Here is a 25625-nt window from a genome sequence, read left to right as displayed (position 1 = left end):
GTCTAGCTGTATTGGGTAGCCCTTTGGTAATGGGCCACTCATGGCACATTTACCTTTCCATAAGATGAATGGGCAGATCACTGGAGGAACGATAATTTACCAAAGAGCTTCTTGCCATAGAAGCACATCGACACTGAGTCTTCCTTCTTCAACAGCACAGTCAACAGGAGGCCACTTTACATTTCATAAAATGTTCATGACTAGACTACTTTGGGGCCAAAGAGAGGCCAACAAGTCTTTCACTTTAAACTAGTCAATGGTCATTAAGAATCATGTTGTGGCTGATCAGCATTTCTTGAAGTAGTAGGCTTACCAGTATGCCAACAGCCAAACCACCCTGCTGCATCCCTGGCTTCCGTCTAAAGCGAAGCAGGGTTGGACCTGGTCAGGGCTTGGATGGGAGAATGCATGGCAAAATCAAGTTGCTGCTGGAATTGATGTTGGAGAGCCAGTTGAGAGTTGTAAGGTGGACAAATTCCCCCGGGGGGGAAGTGATGAGGAAGCTACCCTGCACAGGGAGCCTTTCATTGGACGAGACATAAACCCTGACTGCCTGGCCGGACATCCTGTGGTCTCCAAAGATCTCTTAACACTCATGGCAAGAGATTGGATGGTACCCATGTCCTGACTAAAGTCCCAACCTGGCTCATGCTATCATAGCTCTCTCTAATTATCCCCAGCTTCAATTTGGCAAAATCCAGGCTAACCTCTCCACTACCACATCCAATGTGTGGTTAGTAATCTGGCACAAAAAAAAAGCTGCGATTAGCATTACACAGCTGGATGCTACATATCGCTGCATGTTTAGTTGCAATGTGATGATCATAATTACCATTGGTGATATTTAGGATGTTAAAATTGACTAGTCTCTTACCACAAAGGCAGATGCTCAAATCAGAGTGAGTGATTGACAAGTCTAAGGCTATATAACAATTGATAACCAGGAGTTTCAGGTAACACACTATAAAATTGTACATGGTATCCTCTGTGATCATGGTTTGATCGTCCTCTCTTCATGGGTTCCAAAAGTACAACCCAGCTGGACAAATCATATATTTGCTTGTTTTACAATCAAGCCCTCGGCTGGATTCCCACAGCAACATTGTCAGCCTCTCTTATAGAAATGAACCTCACCCATGTCAGCACTCTCCCAAAAAACAGGAGCATACCATATATATATATATATATATATATATATATATATATATATATATATATATATATATACATATATATATATACATACTGCTCAAAAAAAATAAAGGGAACACTAAAATAACACATCCTAGATCTGAATGAATGAAGTATTCTTATTAAATACGTTTTTCTTTACATAGTTGAATGTGCTGACAACAAAATCACACAAAAATTATCAATGGAAATCAAATTTATCAACCAATGGAGGTCTGGATTTGGAGTCACACTCAAAATTAAAGTGGAAAACCACACTACAGGCTGATTCAACTTTGATGTAATGTCCTTAAAACAAGTCAAAATGAGGCTCAATGGTGTGTGCAGCCTCCACGTGCCTGTATGACCTCCCTACAACGCCTGGGCATGCTCCTGATGAGGTGGCGGATGGTCTCCTGAGGGATCTCCTCCCAGACCTGGACTAAAGCATCCGCCAACTCCTGGGCAGTCTGTGGTGCAACGTGGCGTTGGTGGATGGATGGAGCGAGACATGATGTCCCAGATGTGCTCAATTGGATTCAGGTCTGGGGAACGGGCAGGCCAGTCCATAGCATCAATGCCTTCCTCTTGCAGGAACTGCTGACACACTCCAGCCACATGAGGTCTAGCATTGTCTTGCATTAGGAGGAACCCATGGCCAACCGCACCAGCATATGGTCTCACAAGCGGTCTGAGGATCTCATCTCGGTACCTAATGGCAGTCAGGCTACCTCTGGCGAGCACATGGAGGGCTGTGCGGCCCCCCAAAGAAATGCCACCCCAGACCATGACTGACCCACCGCCAAACCGGTCATGCTGGAGGATGTTGCAGGCAGCAGAACGTTCTCCACGGCGTCTCCAGACTGTCACGTCTGTCACATGTGCTCAGTGTGAACCTGCTTTCATCTGTGAAGAGCACAGGGCACCAGTGGCGAATTTGCCAATCTTGGTGTTCTCTGGCAAATGCCAAACGTCCTGCACGGTGTTGGGCTGTAAGCACAACCCCCACCTGTGGACGTCGGGCCCTCATACCACCCTCATGGAGTCTGTTTCTGACCGTTTGAGCAGACACATGCACATTTGTGGCCTGCTGGAGGTCATTTTGCAGGGCTCTGGCAGTGCTCCTCCTTGCACAAATGTGGAGGTAGCGGTCCTGCTGCTGGGTTGTTGCCCTCCTACGGCCTCCTCCACGTCTCCTGATGTACTGGCCTGTCTCCTGGTAGCGCCTCCATGCTCTGGACACTACGCTGACAGACACAGCAAACCTTCTTGCCACAGCTTGCATTGATGTGCCATCCTGGATGAGCTGCATTACCTGAGCCACTTGTGTGGGTTGTAGACTCAGTCTCATGCTACCACTAGAGTGAAAGCACCGCCAGCATTCAAAAGTGACCAAAACATCAGCCAGGAAGCATAGGAACTGAGAAGTGGTCTGTGGTCCCTACCTGCAGAACCACTCCTTTATTGGGGGTGTCTTGCTAATTGCCTATAATTTCCACCTGTTGTCTATTCCATTTGCACAACAGCATGTGAAATGTATTGTCAATCAGTGTTGCTTCCTAAGTGGACAGTTTGATTTCACAGAAGTGTGATTGACTTGGAGTTACATTGGGTTGTTTAAATGTTCCCTTTATTTTTGAGCAGTGTATATATAGTACACTCAAGCTTACAGCTTTACAGGAAACAAAATACTACATATAAATGTACATTTATAACCCTAAAGTTACTATTCATATGAGCGCATGGTGTTGCACCGCTCATACTGCTAGAGTGTTAAACAGTGTTATAAATAAACGGTATCACTCAAGGTGTGAGTCCCTGTAGGGAGGCACAAACACAATAACAAACCTAATCTAATGATATTGTTTGAGACAAACAAAATTAACTTGGTTAAATAACCTGATATACTGTCGTGTAGACTTAGTGTGTTTCATTCTGAAAACAGCAGGCCAAAGCAGAAATGATTTGTTTTATTGAATATTGCTGCTGCTATATTTTTTCATTTAGTCATGTTTAATCTTTATAGAAAATATAAATAGCATGTTTATTTGATTATTTAAGTTATTCTATAGCACTATTCTGTTCTGTTCTAATCTATTCTATTGGTTTATACACCGGTTGGGTCTAATCCTGGATGCTGATTGGATAAAACCGCATTCCAGCTGATGTCTATTCCACAAATTACCACCAGCTAAAGCTATTGCGTTGAAAAGCCTATTTGCTCTGTTCCATCTCAGTGCGCAATCCACTGTCGGGGGGAGGGGAGGGGAGGGGGCTCCTGTGGCTGAATGGAAGCAACTCCCCGCAGAAATGTTGGTGGAAAGCCTTTCCAGAAGAGTGGAGGCTGTTGCAGCAGCAAAGGGGGACCAACTCCATATTAATACCTATAATTTTTGGAATGAGATGTTCGACGAGCAGGTATTCACATACTTTTGGCCATGTAGTGTATCTATTGAGGCAGTGATTCCAAAATAAATGTAATTGTGTCTTGAAGTCTTGTTTGCATTTTCACTATAATAACAAGTAGCCTACTGAAAGTAGGTTTCAACTCTTATGTCCTGAGTTGCCTCATAGAAAAGTGACATATTCCTGCCATCTTGTTCGAGATTAAAGTTTCTCATCTCATATCTAGGATCAGATACCCTAACGATATCCTAATATCTAGAAAACCTTCCATGTCAGTTTTCATCACTCTTTTTGATAGACAAAACTTCAAAATGTAGGCCTATAAAAAATAATCTGAGTACAAAACTAGTGCTGGTGGTTACACCAACTGAATTCAAACTTAAACTTACCAGGGTACAGAACCTCTCCGGGGGGTTGCCACAAGTGATGCCAGGAGGATCCACCCTAATTTGCACGAACTCCTTCATAGCCATTGGTTTTGGCTGGCACGCATAAAACTCCCATGTTGGTCCATCGTCTGTACTAAACAGCGATTTGCATATGTCATACTGGCCAAGGGTCAGAGTAACAAAGTGCAAATGAAAAAGCACCTGTGAGAGCATGGCACTCGTAGAGACCACACCCATGGTCCAAGACCGAGAGTCCGGAGGGAAGAGGTGCCACCGTCGGTCCACACAGGGAGAGGATCAGCTTGGAATCCGGTTGGTTTTCATGTTGGGAGAGACACCTGCCGCTTGCAGGATACAGCCTTACAACTCTGCTGGTTTTGTATACAAATGTATGCCTGCCCAAATAAGTTACACTTCTGTTTTTAAGTATTTGTTATCTTATGTTAAAAACAATTCAAATTAAAGTATTACTTTAAATTATAGTTACAATAACTTATTTTATTAGAAATGTATACAACGCTAAATCTTTCTCAGATCGACCCCCTTTGGCACTCCAGGCAAGCCATGCTAAAAGCAGTCGATATGTCCATGAGTAGAGCATTGAGAATATTCCCGCTGTCCACTCAGAAGCTCTCTAGATGAGATTTTGTTGTGTTTTCACGTCAGTCAAAGGAAGTATTTACATGCTCCATTGTTGGCTATATTGAGAAGGAGAAAATACAATAATTTATTAAACATTTAACTTTTGGGGGGGGGGAAATTGCCACTCACATTTCCACACAAAAAAAGGCAAACTAAAACTATATCTAATAGGCTACTGCTACTATACAGATTATTTTTTTCGTTTTTACAACTAGCAATTAGGTTAAACATATCTTTCATTAGAGGAACTTGAACCCATTTGAAATCTGTTCAAATTAATATTGGTAGGCTATACCGTAGCTTACAAATAAATATTGTAACCTTTCATGTTTGTTTTCACAACCAATCTATATTCACAAGACTACCCTAATTAAGGAATTTCCCAAACATAACTGCAAGTAAAAAAAGATATACCCTCGTCCCCATAGACGGATGTCTGTTGCGCTCATGGCTTTGCCAACTATTGCCATCAGAGGTAACATAACTGTCGAGAACTTCTCACAGGCAGATGGTGACAGACCTAGGCTGTAGTCTACAATTGGCAAATAAAAATAACTAATTTGATCAACTTGTATCATGTTTGGACTTGTCCTATAATGTGGACAACTGATGTTCTTTACGTTGATGCTCTTTCCAAACCTCTGAAATTCTCTGAAGTGTGTAGCCTAATGCTGCCTTCAAATGTAGGCTATAATGCTTGATTATAAGAAACAACTGTAGCAAGTCACTGGTTGCAAGATTATAAGCATTATAGTCCTATACAATTTTGAAGGTGCACGGTTACAACAGTTACTATCCTCTATGTTCACGGTGGAACTCGAACACTTACCAAATTGCTCCGGGAAAATATGATCATTCTGTCATGGGTGCATCCTTTGCAAAAGTGTTATCAGCATTCAAAAGCCTCAGCATTGGTTCGTCGTTGAAATAAAGCTTAACGTTACCGTATTCCCTTCTGTAAGAGGATTAGATGAGATGCTCTCCCCTTCTGTTTGTTTCCCTTCTGTTTTTATACTTTGAGGAAAGCAGTGCGTTAGGATGGTATCCTATACATCCCGTACGCACAATAGTTGACTTCTTGTTCGAAATATATTCTATTTCAATACTTTTTCCAGAAGTGGTACTGCCTCAATTAATGTTCCGTTACTTTTTGCGATTTCGGTTTTGTCCTAGGCGCTCAAGGGCAGAAGGAAAGAGCTCGCTCTCGCTCTCTCCCTCTCTCGACCTCACTTTCCCCTATGCATAAACACACTCGCTTATTTCATAAATTCCCTCCTGCCATTGTTCTCCTGCTCTCTTCTCGTTTCCACATTTAGCTCTCAGTATCTGATTTGCAAACTACGTGTGTGTGAAGCAGGCACGCAACTTTTACCGGTCAGAAATATAACCACCCCATGAGCCGATCGGGCTACCCGTCCTGCTTAAAGGAGCAGCTCAAAAATCACTCAAGGCAGACATAAGGATCTCTAGTTTTCGCTAAGCAGTAGGCTAACACAACACTGTTTAACAGTTAAACAACTTGAAGTTCCTATATGGCTCTTAAAGCATAGCACATGCATCTTCAACACAGTGCAGGCGTCCCCAATTTTGTAACGGTTTCTCTTGAGCGGATGGTCAGCGGCCAGAACATAGTTATAAATAATTTGTACACTGCAAATTGAATCCAAGAATCCCAAACAGATATAGGATTTGACAAAAACAGAATCATTTCAAACCTTGATTACATTGGGATACGATCGCATATGCCTCTATTGATGCGTGGGAATAATTGGGAACGGATTTCCAAAGTTAAAATCCATTTGAGCTGATTTCCTGGTGATTTTACAGTGAAAATTATACATAGAAAAAATATGTAGCCAATTTATAGGATATATACATAGCTCAGATAACTTGGGTGGCCAAATAAAATCTACCACAACCAATCCCCAACAGGGAGCCGTGTGGCAAATTTGGCCCGTGGTTGATTTTAATTTGGCCACTCAAGTTCTGAGCAAAACATATATTGCATATATAGCCTATAAAATTGGCTATATATTTTTTATGTATAATTTTAGCAAACTAACTTATGCTATTTACATTGTTGACAATTACATTAGCCTACTTAATACCCAATTAAGCTGGATAGTAAAAATACATTTTTAAAAAGCAGCCAAACCCCTTAATTTGCCACTTTTGGATGGGTGTAATTGAAGTAACAACATCAAAGCCTAAAGGGGCTTCCCATGGAAGAACACTAAGTTGAGCTGTCCATGGTCCTGATGCGTGGCCACACAGACCAATGGATGTAAACAGCCTCCACATTTCTATAGGTCATCCGAGGCCAAATTATTGTCAGACAGACAGACACGGGCACTGACAATGCACAATGTTTGTAGACAGCAATATAAAAGGTAATTAAAAATGATTTAAGAAGTAGTTGAATGGGCAAATGTATACTGGCAGTGAGCAAATTAGAAGACAGCAGGCACGGAAAGCGCGAACTACATTTCCCTTGCTACGCACTGCATCTCGATGACGGTGTTTATGCGACGTTCATCTTAGCGTGCGAAAAAAAATGGCGGACGCAATGAACGTTGGTGTGAATTTAGAAGCATTTTCTCAAGCAATAAGTGCTATTCAGGCACTTCGTTCAAGTGTAACAAGGGTTTTTGACTCTCTGAAAGATGGGATGAAAAACAAAGAAACCCTCGAAGGACGCGAAAAGGTTTTTATTACCGAGTTTCAAGATAACCTGCAGTCTGTGAATCGCGACTTGAAGTGAGTAGTTGTAACGTTAAGTGCTAACGTTAGCTAGGTAAATCTTTGTTGTAAACACACAAGTTAGCGTGCTCGATAGGCGTGAGGAATGAACGTTATCGAACTAAAAAGTTATTTCCAACTAGCTAGTATCCATGACTTAGCTGAAGTGTAAATGGCGTGTGTGCGCAACGTTAGCCTAGCTTACAGACCATTGCTAAATAAAGTGTGCGCGCGCAAGTGAAATTTGTCATAGCAACTAACGTTAGCTAGCAAAACAATAAAACATACTGCCATTCTTGTAGGCACCTCTATTTTGAATGTATTTTAAATTGTGAAACGTGTAGCTAGCTAAGTTCACATTACTTTGATGTGAAAGCAAAAGTTGAACTCCCAGAAGGAATGGTCTAACGTGCCTCAATGCTGCAAAATAGTTTTCTACACTGAACAAAAATATAAACGCAACATGTTAAGTGTTGGTCCCATGTTTCATGAGCTGAAATAAAATAACCCAGAATTCTTCCATATGCACAAATCTTCTCTCAAATTGTGCATACACATTTTTTTTGCATCCCTGTTATTTAACATTTCTCAAGATAATCCATCCACCTGACAGGTGTGGCATACAGTGGCCTTTTCCTATTTTGTTTCCTTACAACCTGGAATTAAAATGGATTTTTTTGGGGGGGAGTTTGTATCGTTTGAGTTAAACACTTTGAAAATGCTAAATATTTTTTGTGGAACAAACAAGAAATAAGACAAAACAGAACTTGAGCGTGCATAACTATTCACCCCCAAAAATGCAATACTTTGTAGAGCCACATTTTGCAGCAATTACAGCGGCAAGTCTCTTGGGGTATGTCTCTATAAGCTCGGCACATCTAGCCACTGGGATTTTTGCCCATTCTTCAAGGCAAAACTGCTCCAACTCCTTCAAGTTTGATGGGTTCTGCTGGTGTACAGCAATCTAAGTCATACCACAGATTCTCAATTGTATTGAGGTCTGGGCTTTGACTAGGCCATTTAAATGTTCCCCTTAAACCACTAGTGTTGCTTTAGCAGTATGCCTAGGGTCATTTTCCTACTGGAAGGTGAACCTCTGTTCCAGTCTCAAATCTCTGGAAGACTGAATCAGGTTCCCCTCAAGAATTTCCCTGTATTTAGTGCCATCCATCCCTTGCCAGTTTCCCAGTTCCCGACGATGAAAAACATCCTCCCAGCATGATGCTGCCACCACCACGCTTCACTGTGTGGATGGTATTCTCAGGGTAATGAGGTGTTGGGTTTGCGCCAGACATAGCCTTTTCCTTGATGTCCAAAAAGCTCAATTTTAGTCTCATCTGACCAGAGTACCGTCTTCCATAGGTCTGGGGAGTCTCCTACATGCCTTTTGGCGAACACCAAATGTGTTTGCTTATTTTTTTCCTTTAAGCAATGGCTTTTCCTGGCCAGTCTTCCGTAAAGCCTAGCTATGTGGAGTGTATGTCTTAGTGTTCCTATGGACAGATATTCCAATCTCTGCTGTGGAGCTTTGCAGCTCCTGCCGGGTTATCTTTGGTCTCTTTGTTGCCTCTGATTAAATGGTCCATGAGTTTTGGTGGGTGGCCCACTCTTGGCAGGTTTGTTTTGGTGCCATATTCTTTCAATTTTTTAAATCATGTATTCAATGGTACTCTGTGGGATGTTCAAAGTTTGATCTTTTTTTTTATAACCTAACCCTTCTCTGTACTTCTCCACAACTTTGTCGCTGACCTGTTTTGAGAGCTCACTGGTCTTCATGGTGCCGCTAGCTTGGTGGTGCCCCTTGCTAAGTGGTGTTGCAGACTTTGGGGCCTTTCAGAACAGCTGTATATATACTGAGATCATGTGACACTTAGTTAAATAACATCCACCTGTGTGAAATCTAACTATGTGACTTCTGAAGGTAATTAATTGCACCAGATCTTATTTAGGGGCTTCATAGCAAAGGGGTGAATACGTATGCATGCACCACTTTTCCATTTTTTTGTAGAATTTTTGTTAATATTTATTTGTATTTTTAATTCACCAATTTGGACTATTTTGTGTGTGTCCATTACATGAAATCCAAATAAATATCCATTTAAATTACAGGTTGTAATGCAATAAAATCGCAAAAACGCCAAGGCGGATGAATACTTTTGCAAGGCACTGTATCAAGAAGCTGATTAAAGAGCATGATCCTTAAACAGTTGTGGGGTTCCACATTTTGGGGAATATTCAAAGGTGGGAATTAACAGGAAAATATGGGAATTAACAGGAAAATATGCAAATGTAATATTAATACTATTGTGGATGTTTTTTGCATTGGCTATATTTACCATATAATATGGAGACAGAAACATAAACCTTTTACCTTTTAATGAGTAGACATAATTGCAAATGATTAAAGCCTTCCAATAATAAAAAATAAATTCGTAACTAAATAGTATTTTTTTACTTTAATTAAATTAGTTGACTCTTCACATGATATCACTGGACAACAAAAGAAAGGGAATATTGAATGATCCCCAATGATCCATCGCATCTCCAAAAAACATTTTCAACATCTGTAAAAATGAGTCTACAAACTAAAGTTTTGATTGTCTTCCTCTCTGGCTCCCATGTCTTCTCCCTGGACCTCCTCAATGTCCACCTCTTGAACATCAGACTGAGGCCTCATCTTTAATGTCACTTTCCAACCTTGTTGAGGATGGCTTGTTGTCAGGCTCAAAAAGCCTACATTTTTCAACCCTTGTATTGGTCAGCCTTTTGCGTGCTTTGGTGTGTGGTTTCCCAAACAAGGACCAGTTGCGCTCTGAGGCGGCTGATGGTGGGATTTGGATGATGATGGAGGCAACATGGGAAAGAGCCTCAGATCCACTAAGTCCCTTCCACCAGGTGGCTGATGAGATATGTTGGCACGACTGCCATATTACATCTCCATCCCAATGCCCTTGCTTGGAAGTGTATTTCGCCAGACTGCCAAGAACTTTGCCCTCATCCAGGCCAAGGTGGCGAGACACGGTCGTGATGACACCATAGGCCTTGTCGATCTCTGCACCAGACAGGATGCTCTTGCCAGCATACTTGGGGTCCAACATGTACGCTGTGTATGGGCTTCAGGCAGAAGTCTTCAAGCTTTTTGATGTATTTCAGAACTGCAGTTTCTTCTGCTTGGAGCAACAGTGAAGTGGGCAGGGCAGTACGGATTTCTTCTCTTACATCTGCAAGCAGAGTCTGAACATCAGACAGGATGGCACTGTCTCCCGCAAGCCGTGCAATGGCTACTGCTATAGGTTTCAGGCTGCTTTACCACTCTCTCCCAAAATACATCACCCAGCAGGATCCTCTTGATGGGGCTGTCTATATCAGCAGACTGTGATATGGCCATTTCTTGGAGACTCCTTTCCCTCCAGGAGACTGTCAAACATGATGACAACACCTCCCCAATGGGTGTTGCTGGGCAGCTTCAATGTGGTGCTCTATTCTTCTCATTTTGCTTGGTGAGGTAGATTTCTGCTACAACTTGATGACCCTTCACATACCTAACCATTTCCTTGGCTCTCTTGTAGAGTGTATCCATTGTTGTCAGTTACATGATGTCCCCGAGGAGCAGATTCAATGCATGAGCAGCACAGCCAATGGGTATGATGTGAGGGTAGGACTCCTCCACTTTAGACCAAGCGGCCTTCATGCAAATACCTTCTGTGGTCCAAGATAAATGATGACTGCCTTCAGTTCAATACACATTGTCTGTGAGCATCAGAGGTGAACCAGTTACATACACAGCTCGAGCAAAACATTCATCAGCATCTCTCTGACTATGTTCCTCTATTGAGTCAAAACCTTCTGATTCCAGGAGGACCATGAGCTGTTGCTATCAATAAGGTGTCTGATTCATCATTTTCACCTCGAATAGGAGTGGAGGGACGTTTGTCAGAGGTTGCTTGTTCTGAGGGAACTTTATGCTCTTGTCCAGATGATTCTGCATCTTGTTTGCATTCTTCACATATGATTTGGCACAGTATTTGCAAATGTACACAGCTTTTCCTTCTACATTAGCTGCAGTGAAATGTCATCACACATCCAGATAGTGCCCGTGGCATTTTCCAGTAAAGATTAGAATAAAAATTAGTAAAAAAACAAATACAATTCCATGTACAGATAAATAGTTAACCTCTCTGGGATTTGTGGACCCACCTGGCCAAAAGTCAGGGAAAATGCAGAGGCCAGCTTCAAATAAATTACTATAAAAATCAAACTTTCATTAAATCAAGATAGCAAATTAAAGCTACCCTTGTTGTGAATCCAGCCAACATGTCAGATTTCAAAAAGGCTTTTAGGCAAAAGCAAATGATGCTATTATCTGAGGATAGCACCTCTGTAAACAAAGAGAGAAACCATATTTCAACCCTGCAGGCGCGACACAAAACGCAGAAATAAAAATATAATTAATGTCTTACCTTTGACAAGCTTCTTTTGTTGGCACTCCAATATGTCGCATAAACATCACAAATGTTCTTTTTGTTCGGTTAATTCCGTCGATATATATCCATAATGTCCATTTATCTGGCGCGTTTGATCCAGAAAAACACCGGTTCCAACTTGCGCAACGTGACTACAAAATATCTCAAAAGTTACCTGTAAACTTTGCCAAAACATTTCAAACTACTTTTGTAATACAACTTTAGGTATTTTGTAACGTTAATAATCAATAAAATTGAAGACTGGGTGATCTGTGTTCAATACAGGAAGAAAACAAACTGTAGCTAGCTTTCTGGTCACGCGCCCTCGTTCAAGATGGCCGTACTTCTTCATTACACAAAGGAATAACCTCAACCAATTTCTAAAGACTGTTGACATCCAGTGGAAGCGATAGGAACTGCAAGAAGGTCCCTTAGAAATCTGGATTCCCAATGAAAACTCATTGAAAAGAGTGACCTCAAAACAAAAATCTGAATGGTTTGACCTCGGGGTTTCGCCTGCTAAATAAGTTCTGTTATACTAACAGACATGATTCAAACAGTTTTAGAAACTTCAGAGTGTTTTATATTAAAATCTATTAATAATATGCATATCTTATTTTCTGGGGTTGAGTAGCAGGCAGTTGAATTTGGGCATGCATTTCATCCAGACGTGAAAATACTGCCCCCTGTCACCAAGAAGTTAAGCAGTTAGATTAGACAACTCCTTTGTAAGATAATTCTTTTTAAATGAAACATGTATGGAAACAGGTGAATTAACTCTCCTGAGTTAGCAGTTTCAAGCAAGCTAAAACACACGTGGTAGAAAAAACTATCTAGCAGAAATTGTTAGAAATGATTTAAACACACTTTGCTGTAGGCTATTTACTAGCTAACAAAAAGTAATGTATGTCAGATAAAATATATTCACCCCACCCAGTATTGTAATCAAAACTTACCAGAAAGCATGTAGTCCTTGGCTCAGACAGTGTAGTAGTGTGGGCTCAATAGCATCTCATTAGTGTGCAAGATCTTGAGAATCAGCTGTACAGTCATAGCCAAAAGTTTTGAGAATGACACAAATATTAATTTTCAAAGTCTTCTTCCTCAGTTTGTATGAAGGCAGTTTGCATATACTCCAGAATGTTATGAGTGATCACGTGAATTGCAATTAATTGCAAAGTCCCTCTTTGCCATTCAAATGAACTGAATCCCCCCAAAACATTTCCACTGCATTTCAGCCCTGCCACAAAAGGACCAGCTGACATCATGTCAGTGATTCTCTTGTTAACACAGCTGTGAGTGTTGACGAGGGCAAGGCTGGAGATCACTCTGTCATGCTGATTGAGTTTGAATAACAGACTGGAAGCTTCAAAAGGAGGGTGGTGCTTGGAATTATTGTTCTTCCTCTGTCAACCATGGTTACGAATTATTGTTCTTCCTCTGTCAACCATGGTTACCTGCAAGAAAACACGTGCCATCATCATTGCTTTGCACAAAAAGGGCTTCACAGGCAAGGATATTGCTGCCGGTAAGATTGTACCTAAATCGACCATTTATCGGATCATCAAGAACTTCAAGGAGAGCGGTTCAATTGTTGTGAAGATGGCTTCAGGGCGCCCAAGAAAGTCCAGCAAGCGCCAGGACCGTCTCCTAAAGTTGATTCAGCTGCGGGATCGGGGCACCACCAGTATAGAGCTTGCTCAGGAATGACTTTTGGAGGATGGCCTGGTCTCAAGAAGGGCAGCAAAGAATCCACTTCTCTCCAGGAAAAACATCAGGGACAGACTGATATTCTGCAAAAGGTACAGGGATTGGACTGCTGAGGACTGGGGTAAAGTCATTTTCTCTGATGATTCCCCTTTCCGATTGTTTGGGGCATCCGGAAAAAGCTTGTCCGGAGAAGACAAGGTGAGCGCTACCATCAGTCCTGTGTCAAGCCAACAGTAAAGAATCCTGAAACCATTCATGTGTGAGGTTGCTTCTCAGCCAAGGGATTGGGCTCACTCACAATTTTGTCTAAGAACACAGCCATGAATAAAGAATGATACCAACACATCCTCTGAGAGCAACTTCTCCCAACCATCCAGGAACAGTTTGGTGACGAACAATTCCTTTTCCAGCATGATGGAGCACCTTGCCATAAGGAAAAAGTGATAACTAAGTGGTTCGGGGAACAAAGTATAGATATTTTGGGTCAATGGCCTGGAAAACCTTAATCCCATTGAGAATTTGTGGAATTTGTGGAATTTGAGAATCCTCAAGAGGTGGGTGGACAAACACAAATTCCAGAGTTTATAACCCTTTGTAACCCTACACAGGTGCATCATGTGCTGTTAACAATAAAAGGCCGCTCTAAAATGTGCAGTTTTGTCATACAACACAATGCTATCTCTAGTTTTGAGGGAGCATGCAATTGGCATACTAACTGTCCAACACTGCTGTTGTCAGAGAATTAATTTCTCTACCATAGTCCGCCTCCAACGTAGTTTTAGAGAATTTGGCAGTACATCCAACCGGCCTCAGGGAAGCTCATCTGCATGCTCGTCATCCTCACCATGGTCTTGACCTGACTACAATTTGCATCATAACCGACTTCAGTGGGCAAATGCTCACCTTCGATTGCCATTGGCATGCTGGAGAAGTGTGCTCTTCATGGATGAATCCCGGTTTCAACTGTACCCGGCAGATGATAGACAGCGTGTATGGCATCGTGTGGACGGGCAGTTTGCTTATGTCAATGTTGTGAACAGAGTCCCCCATGGTGGCGGTGGGGTTATAGTATGGGCAGACATAAGCTATTGACAACAAACACAATAGCATTTTATCGATGGCAATTTGAATGCACCGTGACGAGGTCCTGAGGCCCATGGTCGTGCAATTCATTCGCCGCCATCACCTCATGTTTCAGCATGATAATGCACTGCCCCATGTCACAAGGATCTGTACACAATTCCTGAAAGTTGAAAATGTCCCAGTTCTTCCATGGCTTGCATACTCGGACACGTCACCCATTGAGTATGTTTGGAATGTTGATCGACGTGTACGACAGCGTGCTCCAGTTCCCGCCAATATCCAGCAACTTCGCACAGCCATTGAGGAGTGAGACAACATTCCACAGGCCACAATCAACAGCCTGATCAACTCTGTGCAAAGTAGACGTGTCGTGCTGCTTGAGGTAAATGGTGGTCCCACCAGGTACTGACTGGTTTTCTGATCCAGGCCCCTACCTTTCTTTTAGAGCTATCTGTGACCAGCAAATGCATGTCTGTATTGTGTGAAATATATAGATTAGGGCCTAATGAATTGATTTCAATTGACTGATTTCCTTTAATGAACTGTAACTCAGTAGTGTTTGAAATTGTTGCATGTTGCGTTTATTTTTGTTCAGTTAATATTCCTTTAGTCCTACACAAATCTTAACAAAGACACATACCCTTGCGCCTCTAAAACGACGTTACATAAACCGGGAAGCTGATGCAGGATAATTTATTACATAAGAAAGGCAGAAAAGGACTCTTCATTGAAAATATTATGCATTTGCCATGTGCACGATTTTCTTTGGCTAGTGTAGAAGTTCTTAGATGATTTAAGATCCCAGTGTTAAAGGATGGGGATCCTTCTAGTCTATACTACTGTCCCCTTTCCAAACGTTCTGTTCTTGCCAAAGTCCTTGAAACACTTAAGTTGGTGTCACCAGCCCGTGGTTTGGTCGCATCAATTTGTTTCCACGGCATCACGTAATAGAAAAAAATATGAATCACCTTTTATAAAGTAATTCAGTGTTTTAGACTGTGTAACAGACTACTGAGATGGTAGACTATTCAATAAATATGTTTAATCTAACATGTCTAAGCAGGATTGCATGATTTGAATATACAGTCCATTCGGAAAGTATTCAGACCCCTTGACTTTTTCCACATTTGGTTGCGTTACAGCCTTATTCTAAAATCCTCATCCTCAATTTAAACACAATACGGCAGAATGACACAGCCAAAAAACGTTTTATCAAATGTTTTGCATATGTATTACAAATTAAAAACAAATACCTTATTTACGTAAGTATTCAGACCCTTTGCTATGAGACTCGAAATTGAGCTCAGGTGCTTCCTGTTTCCATTGATCATCCTTGAAATGTTTCTACAATTTGATTGGTGTCCACCTGTGGTAAATTCAATTGATTGAACATGATTTGGAAAGGCACACACCTGTCTATATAAGGTCCCACAGTTAACAGTGCCATGTCAGAGCAAAACCAAGGCATGAGGTCAAAGGAAATGTCCGTACAGCTCAGAGACAAGATAGTGTTGAAGCACAGATCTGGGGAAGGTTACCAATAAAGGTCTGCAGCATTGAAGGTCCCCAAGAACACAGTGGCCACCATCATTCTTAAATGGAAGACATTTGGAACCACCAAGACTATTCCTAGAGCTCACCGCCCAGCCAAACTGTGCAATCAGGGGAGAAGTGCCTTCGTCAGGGAGGTGACCAAGAACCCGATGGTCACTCTGACAGCGCTCCAGTGTTTCTCTGTGGAGATGGGAGAACCTTCCAGAAGGACAACCATCTCTGCAGCACTCCACCAATCATGTCTTTATGGTAGAGTGGCCAGACAGAAGCCACTCCCCAGTAAAAGGCACATGACAGCCCGCTTGGAGTTTGCCAGAAGACACCTAAAGACTCTCAGACCATGAGAAAAAAGATTCTCTGGTCTGAAGAAACAAAGCTTGAGCTCTTTGGCCTGAAAGCCAAGCGTCACATCTGGGGGAAACCTGGCACCATCACTATGGTGAATCATGGTGGTGGCAGCATCATGCTGTGGGGATGTTTTTTCAGCGGCAGGGATTGGGAAACTAGTCAGGATCGAGGGAAAGATGAACGGAGCAAAGTACAGAGAGATCCTTGATGAAAACCTGCTCCGGTTCCCTCAGGACCTCAGACTGCTGCAAAGGTTCAACTTCCAACAGGACAACGACCCTAAGCACATAGCCAAGACAACGCAGGAGTGGCTTCAGGACAAGTCTCTGAATGTCCTTGAGTGGTCCAGCCAGAGCCCGGACTTGAACCCGTCCGAACATCTTTGGAGAGACCTGAAAATAGCTGTGCAGCGACGCTCCCCATCCAACCTGACCGAGTTTGAGAGGATTTGCAGAGAAGAATGAGAGAAACTTCCCAAATACAGGTATGCCAAGCTTGTAGCGTCATTCCCAAGAAGACTTGAGGCTGTTATTGATGCCAAAGGTGCTTCAACAGAGTACTGAGAAAAGGGTCTGAATACTTGTGTATATGTGAGATTTCATTTTTCTTTTATTTGTATACATTTGCCCAAATGTACAAAAACCTGTTTTTGCTAAAAAAATTCTCATCAATCTACATTTAACGCCCCATAAATGAGAATGTAATCATTTTTAGAATAAGGCTGTAACATAAGAAATGTCACATCAGCAGGCCCAGGGTCAGGGCAGACACTTTCATGACAGGAATCATGAGGGTAATGCACTTTCCTGATTGACCAAATCATGGTTTTAGCCACAACATTTTTTGATGTTTTGAAACTTTTCAGTGAGGTGACCATGTAATGAATGTTCAGCTCGCACTGATGCTACCAGTTACATTTTTTTTACTTGCACAGACAAGTCAAAGGGTCACATTGTGACTAAATGGCTGCAGTCCGGAGCCCTGACTTGTTAGTGAGTAGCTGAAGGAGTTTTTATCCACCAATAATGTCCTGAACAAGTTTCAGTCTGGATTTAGAAAGAAGCACAGCACTACTACGGCGACCATGAAAGTTACTAATACTGGAAGCACTTGATTCTAAACAGCATTGTGTTGCTTTGTTCATTGATTTGTCTAAGGTGTTTGACACCGTAGACTGAGATATTGATGCAGAGCTTGTCAAACTTAGGCCTTTCAAGTAAAGCTTTTTGTTGGTTTAATGATTTTCTTAGTGTTACAGTGGGGCAAAAAAGTATTTAGTCAGCCACCAATTGTGCAAGTTCTCCTTCAACTATGACAGACAAAATGAGAAAAAAAATCCAGAAAATCACATTGTAGGATTTTTAATGAATTTATTTGCAAATTATGGTGGAAAATAAGTATTTGGTCACCTACAAACAAGCAAGATTTCTGGCTCTCACAGACCTGTAACTTCTTCTTTAAGAGGCTCCTCTCTCCTCCACTCGTTACCTGTATTACTGTTACCTGTATTACTGGCACCTGTTTGAACTTGTTGTCAGTATAAAAGACACCTGTCCACAACCTCAAACAGTCACACTCCAAACTCCACTATGGTCAAGACCAAAGAGCTGTCAAAGGACACCAGAAACAAAATTGTAGACCTGCACCAGGCTGGGAAGACTGAATCTGCAATAGGTAATCAGCATGGTTTGAAGAAATCAACTGTTGGAGCAATTATTAGGAAATGGAAGACATACAAGACCACTGATAATCTCCCTCGATCTGGGGCTCCACGCAAGATCTCACCCCGTGGGGTCAAAATTATCACAAGAACGGTGAGCAAAAATCCCAGAACCACACAGGGGGACCTAGTGAATGACCTGCAGAGAACTGGGACCAAAGTAACAAAGCCTACCATCAGTAATCCACTACGCCGCCAGGGACTCAAATCCTGCAGTGCCAGACGTGTCCCCCTGCTTAAGCCAGTACATGTCCAGGCCCGTCTGAAGTTTGCTAGAGAGCATTTGGATGATCCAGAAGAAGATTGGGAGAATGTCATATGGTCAGATGAAACCAAAATAGAACTTTTTGGTAAAAACTCAACTCGTCATGTTTGGAGGACAAAGAATGCTGAGTTGCATCCAAAGAACACCATACCTACTGTGAAGCATGGGGGTGGAAACATCATGCTTTGGGGCTGTTTTTCTGCAAAGGGACCAGGACGACTGATCCGTGTAAAGGAAAGAATGAATGGGGCCATGTATCGTGAGATTTTGAGTGAAAACCTCCTTCCATCAGCAAGGGCATTGAAGATGAAATGTGGCTGGGTCTTTCAGCATGACTTCTGACAAGCTTTCTTTAAATACTTGAGTGCCACAGGGTTCCATTCTTGGGCCATTATTGTTCATTATTCATGACTGGTGTGAAAAAATATCTGATGAGAAGGTACATCTACACAATGTAAAAAGCATTAGGAACACCTTCCTAATATGGAGTTGCAACTCCTTTTGCCATCAGAACAGCCTCAATTCGTCGGGGTAGGGAATCAACAAATGTCAAATGCGTTCCACAGGGATGCTGGCCCATGTTGACGACAATGCTTCCCACAGTTGTGTCAAGTTGCCTGGATGCCCTTTGCATGGTAGACCATTCTTGATACACACGGGAAACTGTTGCCGTGAAAATCACAGGAGTGTTTCAGTTCCTGACATACTAAATCCGGTGTGCCTGGCACCTACCATACCCCCTTCAAAGGCACTTAACTTTTGTCTTGCTCATTCACCCTCTGAATGGCACATACACAGTCAATGTCTTAATTTTCTCAAGACACAAAAATCCTTCTTTAACATGTCTCCTCTACTTCATCTACACTGATTTGAAGTGGATTTAACAAGTGACATCAATAAGGGATCATAGCTTTCACCTGGTCAGCCTATGTCATGGAAAGAGCAGATGTTCCTAATGTTTTGTATACTCCGTGTCATCTGCATATACACTATCTATAGGACTGATCTCGCTCTAGTTAAGGCATTTCTCAAATTGTAGGAAGCGTTTGTTGTCCAACAACCTTTTTCCACTCAAAGTAACCCCCTACGCTGCCTCAGATACTCACTCAAACAAGCCAATAGAGGTGGTGTCCTCATACAAGTACTTGGGATTTCACCTTGATGAAGCTCTGTATTTTAAACCCCACATTCAACAGCTCATTAAAAAGCTTCAACTTAATCTGGGCTTTTTCTTTAGGAAAAGTTTTATTTCAAGCTAGGAAAGACAGATGTTGTCAAAAGACAAATGTAGACAAAAGTAGTCCAGCCTTTGCTGGACTATGATGATATTCTTTACATGAATGCCCCATGGTTTTACCTGCACACACTAGAAACACTACCATGCTGTAGTTAGATTTGTAACAAACACAAGACCTCTTAAACATCACTGTACCTTATATCAGTTAGCAGGATGGCCATCCTTGTAGTACATGTTTGTCTATAAGGCCATTTTAGGGCAGCTGCCCCATCGTCTTGGAATACATCTTGGAAACTAGATTATTTTAATCTGATTTGATCATGTTTATTGACAGATTATAGGCCTGCTGACCACAAATTGCACATGTGTTTTTAAACCTGCTCTTTAATGCTCTCATATGGGCTTTGCGCTGTTAACTTCCATTCATTGTTATGTTTTATGTTGTGTTTACTATATGCTGCTTTCTTGGCCAGGGCTCACTTGTAAAAGAGAGAAATCTGCAATGTGACCTTTCTGGTTCAAGGATAAATACAAAATAAGAAACAAATTGGATCTTTTAAAGCAGGGATGGGAGCCCCCCCACACGCACACAAACACACACTCAATTAGCCCACATTTCTGAGATTGGTTAGTAAGTCCGGATATCTAAATTTGTAGTAATCATGGTCGAAATACCGAAAAGGGTAGTCACTCTAAATCACATAGAATAGCAGGAAATTAGCTGTAAAAAAAATATAAATGTGGGGGTAGAAAAATGCTAGGCTCTGACTGCATGTGTGGGTATGGATGTGGGTACCAACGACCTGCGATCCACTTCGCCCCCCCATAATGAGTTCAGTTTTTCTTGTGGCCCCCACCCCAATCAGAATTGCCCATGCTTGTGTTGAAGGGAAATACAAGCCTATTCTAACAGCTGCTATTCTATGTACTTATGTAGTGAATTGGAACGCCTCAGTACCCTGGTTGGCAGACCTTCAGAGAGTCATCCCCTTCACAACAGTGGCCTGTTGAGTCTGGACCCAGTTCAAGACAAGACCCCGCTGTACAGTCAGCTCCTTCAGGCATACAAGTGGTCTAACAAGGTAGGCCATGCTTTTCTACTGGGCTACAAGGGAAACAATACTATAAGGCCAGAATTCAATTCTAGGGCATAGTGTTTTTTCTGCAATGCAGTTACATGTGTCAAAGATTGGAATCTTGTGGACAATTTCCTTGGACTTCAATGTGAAGCCACTCCCATCGTTAACATTATTTGTTTGATCCAAATTGACGCATGGTAAACACATGATAAAGTTTAGCTTTTGTTTCCTGGGGGATACGCTTCCAGTGTATCAGCTAAAAACCTACAATGACAGACTGCATTAGTTACATGAACAATATGCCCCCAGTGCAGCATCTCTGACCACCCCATTGTCGCAACTCTAAATAACTCTCTAAATGATGGAAATTATTCCGTTTTTAAAGCATATGCTGGAAGTCTTAAATAACAGGTAAGGTAAAGATGGATTTAAAATAAAATGCAGATGCACGGTATATCGTAATATACATTAGCCTATACTGTATGTATCAAGCTATGATGCCACTTCTCCCATTGTTTGTAAGGTCATCATATAGGATATTGGAAATTTCATGATAACAGAGTGATGCTGAGACTCAGATTTGTTGCTTTAAAATGTTTGTCAAACAAAATAACAATGATTTTAAGTTAAACAAACCATACCACTATACTCAAGGACTACTTTTAACAATTTCCACAGAAAACTACAAAAACACAAAACTACAAAAAGTGACACAATACAGGCTTTCAATCTGCCAAAAACCATAATTACAATGCCTTCAAAGTATTCACACCCCTTGACTTTTTACATATTTTGTTACCAAGTGGGTTTGTCTTTTTTTTAATATAAACAATCTACACAAAATATATTTTTAAATTATTTGTTAAAAAAAAATAAAAAAAATAAAATGATCTTGATTAGATAAGTATTCAACCCCCTGAGTCAATACATGTTAGAATGACCTTTGGAAGCGATTACAGCTGTAGGTATTTTCTGGTTAAGTCTCTGAGAGCTTTCCACACCTGGATTGTGCAACATTTGCCCATTGTTCTTACAAAAAATGATTCAGGCTGTCATTGGTTGTTGATCATTGCTAGACAACCATTTTCAGGTTGTTTTCAAGCATATTTGAGTCAAAACTGTAACTCGGCCTCTCAGGAACATTCACAGTCTTCTTGGTGAGCAACTCCAGTGTATATTTGGCCTTGTGTTTTTGGTTATTTTCCTGCTGATAGGTGAATTAGTCTCCCAGTGTCTGGTGGAAAGCAGACTGAACCAGATTTTGCTCTAGGATGTTACCTGTGCTTAGCTCAATTCTGTAATTTTTTTATCCTGAAACTCCCCAGTCCTTAACAATCACAAGCATACCCATAACATGATGCAGCCACCTCTATGCTTGGGAAATATAGAGAGTGGTACTCAGTAATGTGTTATGCTTGGGGCAAATCCAATACTTTCTATTCAGGACAAAAAGTGTATTGCTTTGTCACAGTTTTTGCAATATTACTTTAGTGTCTTGTTGCAAACAGGATGTATGTTTTGGAATATTTTTGTTCTGTACAGGCTTTTTTATTTTCACTCTGTCAATTAAGTTAGTATTGTGGTGTAACTATGATGTTGTTGATCCATCCTCAGTTTTCTCCTATCACAGCCTTAAACTCCAACTCTTTTAAAGTCACTATTGGCCTCATAATGAAATCTCTGAGCGGTTTCCTTTTCCGGCAACTGAGTTAGGAAAGATGGCTGTATCTTTGTACTGACTAGGTGTATTGATACACCAGTGTAAATAATAACTTCACCATGCTCAAAGTGATATTCAATGTCTGCTTTTTTATTTTATTTTACCCATCTACCAATTGTGAGGCATTGGAAAACCTCCCTGGTCTTTGTGGTTGGATCTGTGTTTGAAATTCACTGCTCAACTGGGTACCTTACAATTATCTGTATGTGTAGGGTACAGAGATTAAGTAGTCATTCAAAAATCATGTTAAACACTGTTATAGCACACAGAGTGAGTCCATGCAATTTATTACGTGACTTGTTAAGCACATTTTTACTCCTGAACTTATTTCGGCTTGCTTTCACAAAGGAGCTGAAAGGGGGGAGACATTTCAGCTTTTCTTTTTTAAATTAATTTGTAAAAATGCCTAAACATATTTACACTTTGACATTATGGAGTATTGTGTGTAGGCCAGTGACAAAAAAAATCTACATTTGATCAATTTTAAATTCAAGCTGCAACACAACAAAATGTGGACAAATTAAAGGGGTGTGAATACTTCATGAAGGCATTGTACATTTTTGTACAGTTTAAAATTGCAGTAATAGGACCTAGACCTAGCGTTTGAGCGAGCGAGAGCGAAAAGGATTTTGTCAGGAACCCCTTGTCCCAATGACTCGACTGCCCCCGCATGGAGGCTGATTTGAATTTCGTGATGTAGCAGCAAAATTCTCTGCGACAAAAGAGTGAAGTTAGTTGTGGGCCAACCTCTCTATTATATCACATTATACAATGAGTGGGTCTAATCCTGAATGTTGATTTGATTAAAACCAATCCAGACTGTGTATATTCCATAAGTTACCACCGGCTAAAATGCCCATTTACTCTGTTCCATCTGACTGAGCAATCCACTGTCTCATCAGCCCAGCCAAGCAATTTATAAACTTGATCTCCACTATAAAAAGTAACTAGACATTATCTGAGTTATTTTAGACTAACATTTAGTTTGCAACAACCGAGATTTGTATAAACATTGGTGTCTGTCTTAGACATTTACAACATTGTTTCAATATTCAATCTCCAGCTGTCTCATACTAATGAATGTGTCATGACGAGACGGGCAGGCAGGGTTTCACAGCCAGTCGAAATCTTGAATTAGCTGCCATTTTAATGGATTTATATAAAGAAATGTCAATTGTAAAAAGGTAAAACAAAACAAAGTGTCGCTAGTTTGCACTCTTTCCAGCTTCAGTTTGAAATGATTGTGTTAGCTGTATTGTTGGCTAGCTTCTCTGAATAACAGTGTCCTGACGAGTGAGCACATTTTCTATGCCAGGCGAAATCGTTCCTCATTCGCTCATTTGTTATGGATGTATCCAAATAAATGTTACTAGAAAACAGCTTAAACAAATGCAAATATGGCTACTTTGCTGTTATTCTGGCTGCACTTTTTGACGTGACTATAAGTTAGCCGTAGTTGGCTGGCTAGCTAGCAAGCAAGGGATAAGAAAGATGCTAGCCAGTATGGCAATGGAACATTTAGAACGAACAACTGGGTCGCGTCCATAGATACAGAACAAAGACTGAATGACTGGGTCGTGTCTCTAGCAACCCGAACCGATAAAATGAATGACCAGGATGAAATAGGATGAATAAATTAATCAACATAACGTGTTTAATGAAAATATGTAATTCATTATTTGAATATGTTGGTAACCCATCGTATAAAAGTGATAATGTCCTCGAAGCTGGTGTTTGGAGGATATATTGGCACGGTTTGCCGGCACTCGACTTCGTCTCAGGCCTAACAACACCAGTGGGACATCATTGATGGATACAGAGAAGAGTGTCGGCACGAGGGACATCATTGATGTATACAGAGAAGAGAGTCGACCCGAGAATTGAACCCTGTGGCACCCCCATCGAGACTGCCAGAGGTCCGGACAACAGGCCCTCCAAGTGGACACACTGAACTCTATCAGTGAAGTAGTTGCTGAACCAGGGAAGGCAGTCATTTGAGCAACCAAGGCTGAGTCTGCCGATAAGAATGTAGTGATTGACAGAGTTGAAAGTCTTGGCCAGTTCGATGAATTTGGCTGCACATTTGTGTCTCTTATCGATGGCAGTTATGATATCGTTTAGGACCTTGAGCGTGGCTGAGGTGCACCCATGACCATTTCGGAAACCAGATTGCATAGCTGAGCAGGTACGGTGGGATTCGAAATCGTCAGTGTTTTGTTTGTTAACTTGGCTTTCGAAGACCTTAGAAAGGCAGGGTAGGATAGATATAGGTCTGTAGCAGTTTGGGTCTAGAGTGTCTCCACCTTTTGAAGAGGGGGGTGACCGCGGCAGCTTTCCAATCTTTGGGGATCTCAGACAATACGGAAGAGAGGTTGAACAGGCTAGTAATAGGGGTTGTAACAATGTCGGCAGATCATTTTAGAAAGAGAGGGTCCAGATTGTCTAGTCCTGCTGATTTGTAGGGGTCCAGATTTTGCAGCTCTTTCAGAACATCAGCTATCTGGATTGAAATGGGGAGGCTTTGGCTAGTTGCTGTGGGGGGTGCAGGGCAGTTGACTGGTGTAGGGTCAACTGTTGACCGGGGTAGGGGTCAACAAATTTGCTTTGTCATTATGGGGTATTGTGTGTGTAGATTGAGGGGATTTTTTTATTTGATTTTTTAAAATCCATTGTAGAATTTTGTAACGTAACAAAATGTGGAAAAGGTTAAGGGGTCTGAATACTTTCCGAATGCGCAGTGTCAATGAAGATTTTTTACATTTGAGACATTTTAGTGCATATGGCTATGAGTGCAATTACAGTGCAGCAGTGAATGATCACTAATATGAAGTCTTGCTTAATAATGTAACCTATGCCATTCCAGAAAGTCTCATTGTTAATATTACAAAGAACCGTTGTTGTCATCTGTGAAAATACTGAAGAATTGTAGCTAGCTAGTCCTATTGGTTGTTAAACAGCCTTTGAACTCACATTCAATGAACTGTTGCCTCTTTAGTTCCGTGACAACCCGATCTTGATCAACAGTTAATGTCTGCTACATGAATCAAAAAAGGCACAATACTGTCTCCCTTACAGTGTGTTGCTCTCTTTGCCGAAGGGA

General features: G+C 41.4%; 2 protein-coding genes across 5 annotated transcripts in view; one reads left to right on the top strand and one right to left on the bottom strand.

Annotated features, from left to right (window-relative positions):
* Positions 1–6038, bottom strand: part of LOC112263308 (netrin-G2) — a 54564-nt gene extending 48526 nt beyond the window's left edge. Inside the window, exons 1-2 of one of the 4 annotated variants that reach the window (XR_002955476.2) lie at positions 5437–6038; positions 3966–4663 (exon numbers count right to left, since the gene is read on the bottom strand). Coding sequence is in view for 3 of the 4 variants with exons in the window: in XM_024439421.2 (XP_024295189.2) it covers positions 3966–4202 (237 nt within the window). In the remaining variant the exon portion in view is untranslated. The remainder of the gene's footprint in view (positions 1–3965; positions 4664–5436) is intronic. The other 3 variants (XM_024439421.2, XM_024439422.2, XM_024439423.2) reach the window with 3 other exon arrangements.
* A 1091-nt stretch (positions 6039–7129) lies between these two features.
* LOC112263307 (mediator of RNA polymerase II transcription subunit 27) overlaps positions 7130–25625 on the top strand; it is a 106504-nt gene continuing 88008 nt past the window's right edge. The window contains exons 1-2 of the mRNA XM_042330667.1: positions 7130–7364; positions 20664–20808. Coding sequence (XP_042186601.1) covers positions 7162–7364; positions 20664–20808 — 348 coding nt within the window. The 5' untranslated portion in view covers positions 7130–7161. The remainder of the gene's footprint in view (positions 7365–20663; positions 20809–25625) is intronic.

The sequence above is a fragment of the Oncorhynchus tshawytscha genome, linkage group LG12 (assembly GCF_018296145.1).
Source record: "Oncorhynchus tshawytscha isolate Ot180627B linkage group LG12, Otsh_v2.0, whole genome shotgun sequence".
Classification (NCBI taxonomy): domain Eukaryota; kingdom Metazoa; phylum Chordata; class Actinopteri; order Salmoniformes; family Salmonidae; genus Oncorhynchus; species Oncorhynchus tshawytscha.
This window is presented reverse-complemented; position numbering and strand designations above follow the sequence as displayed.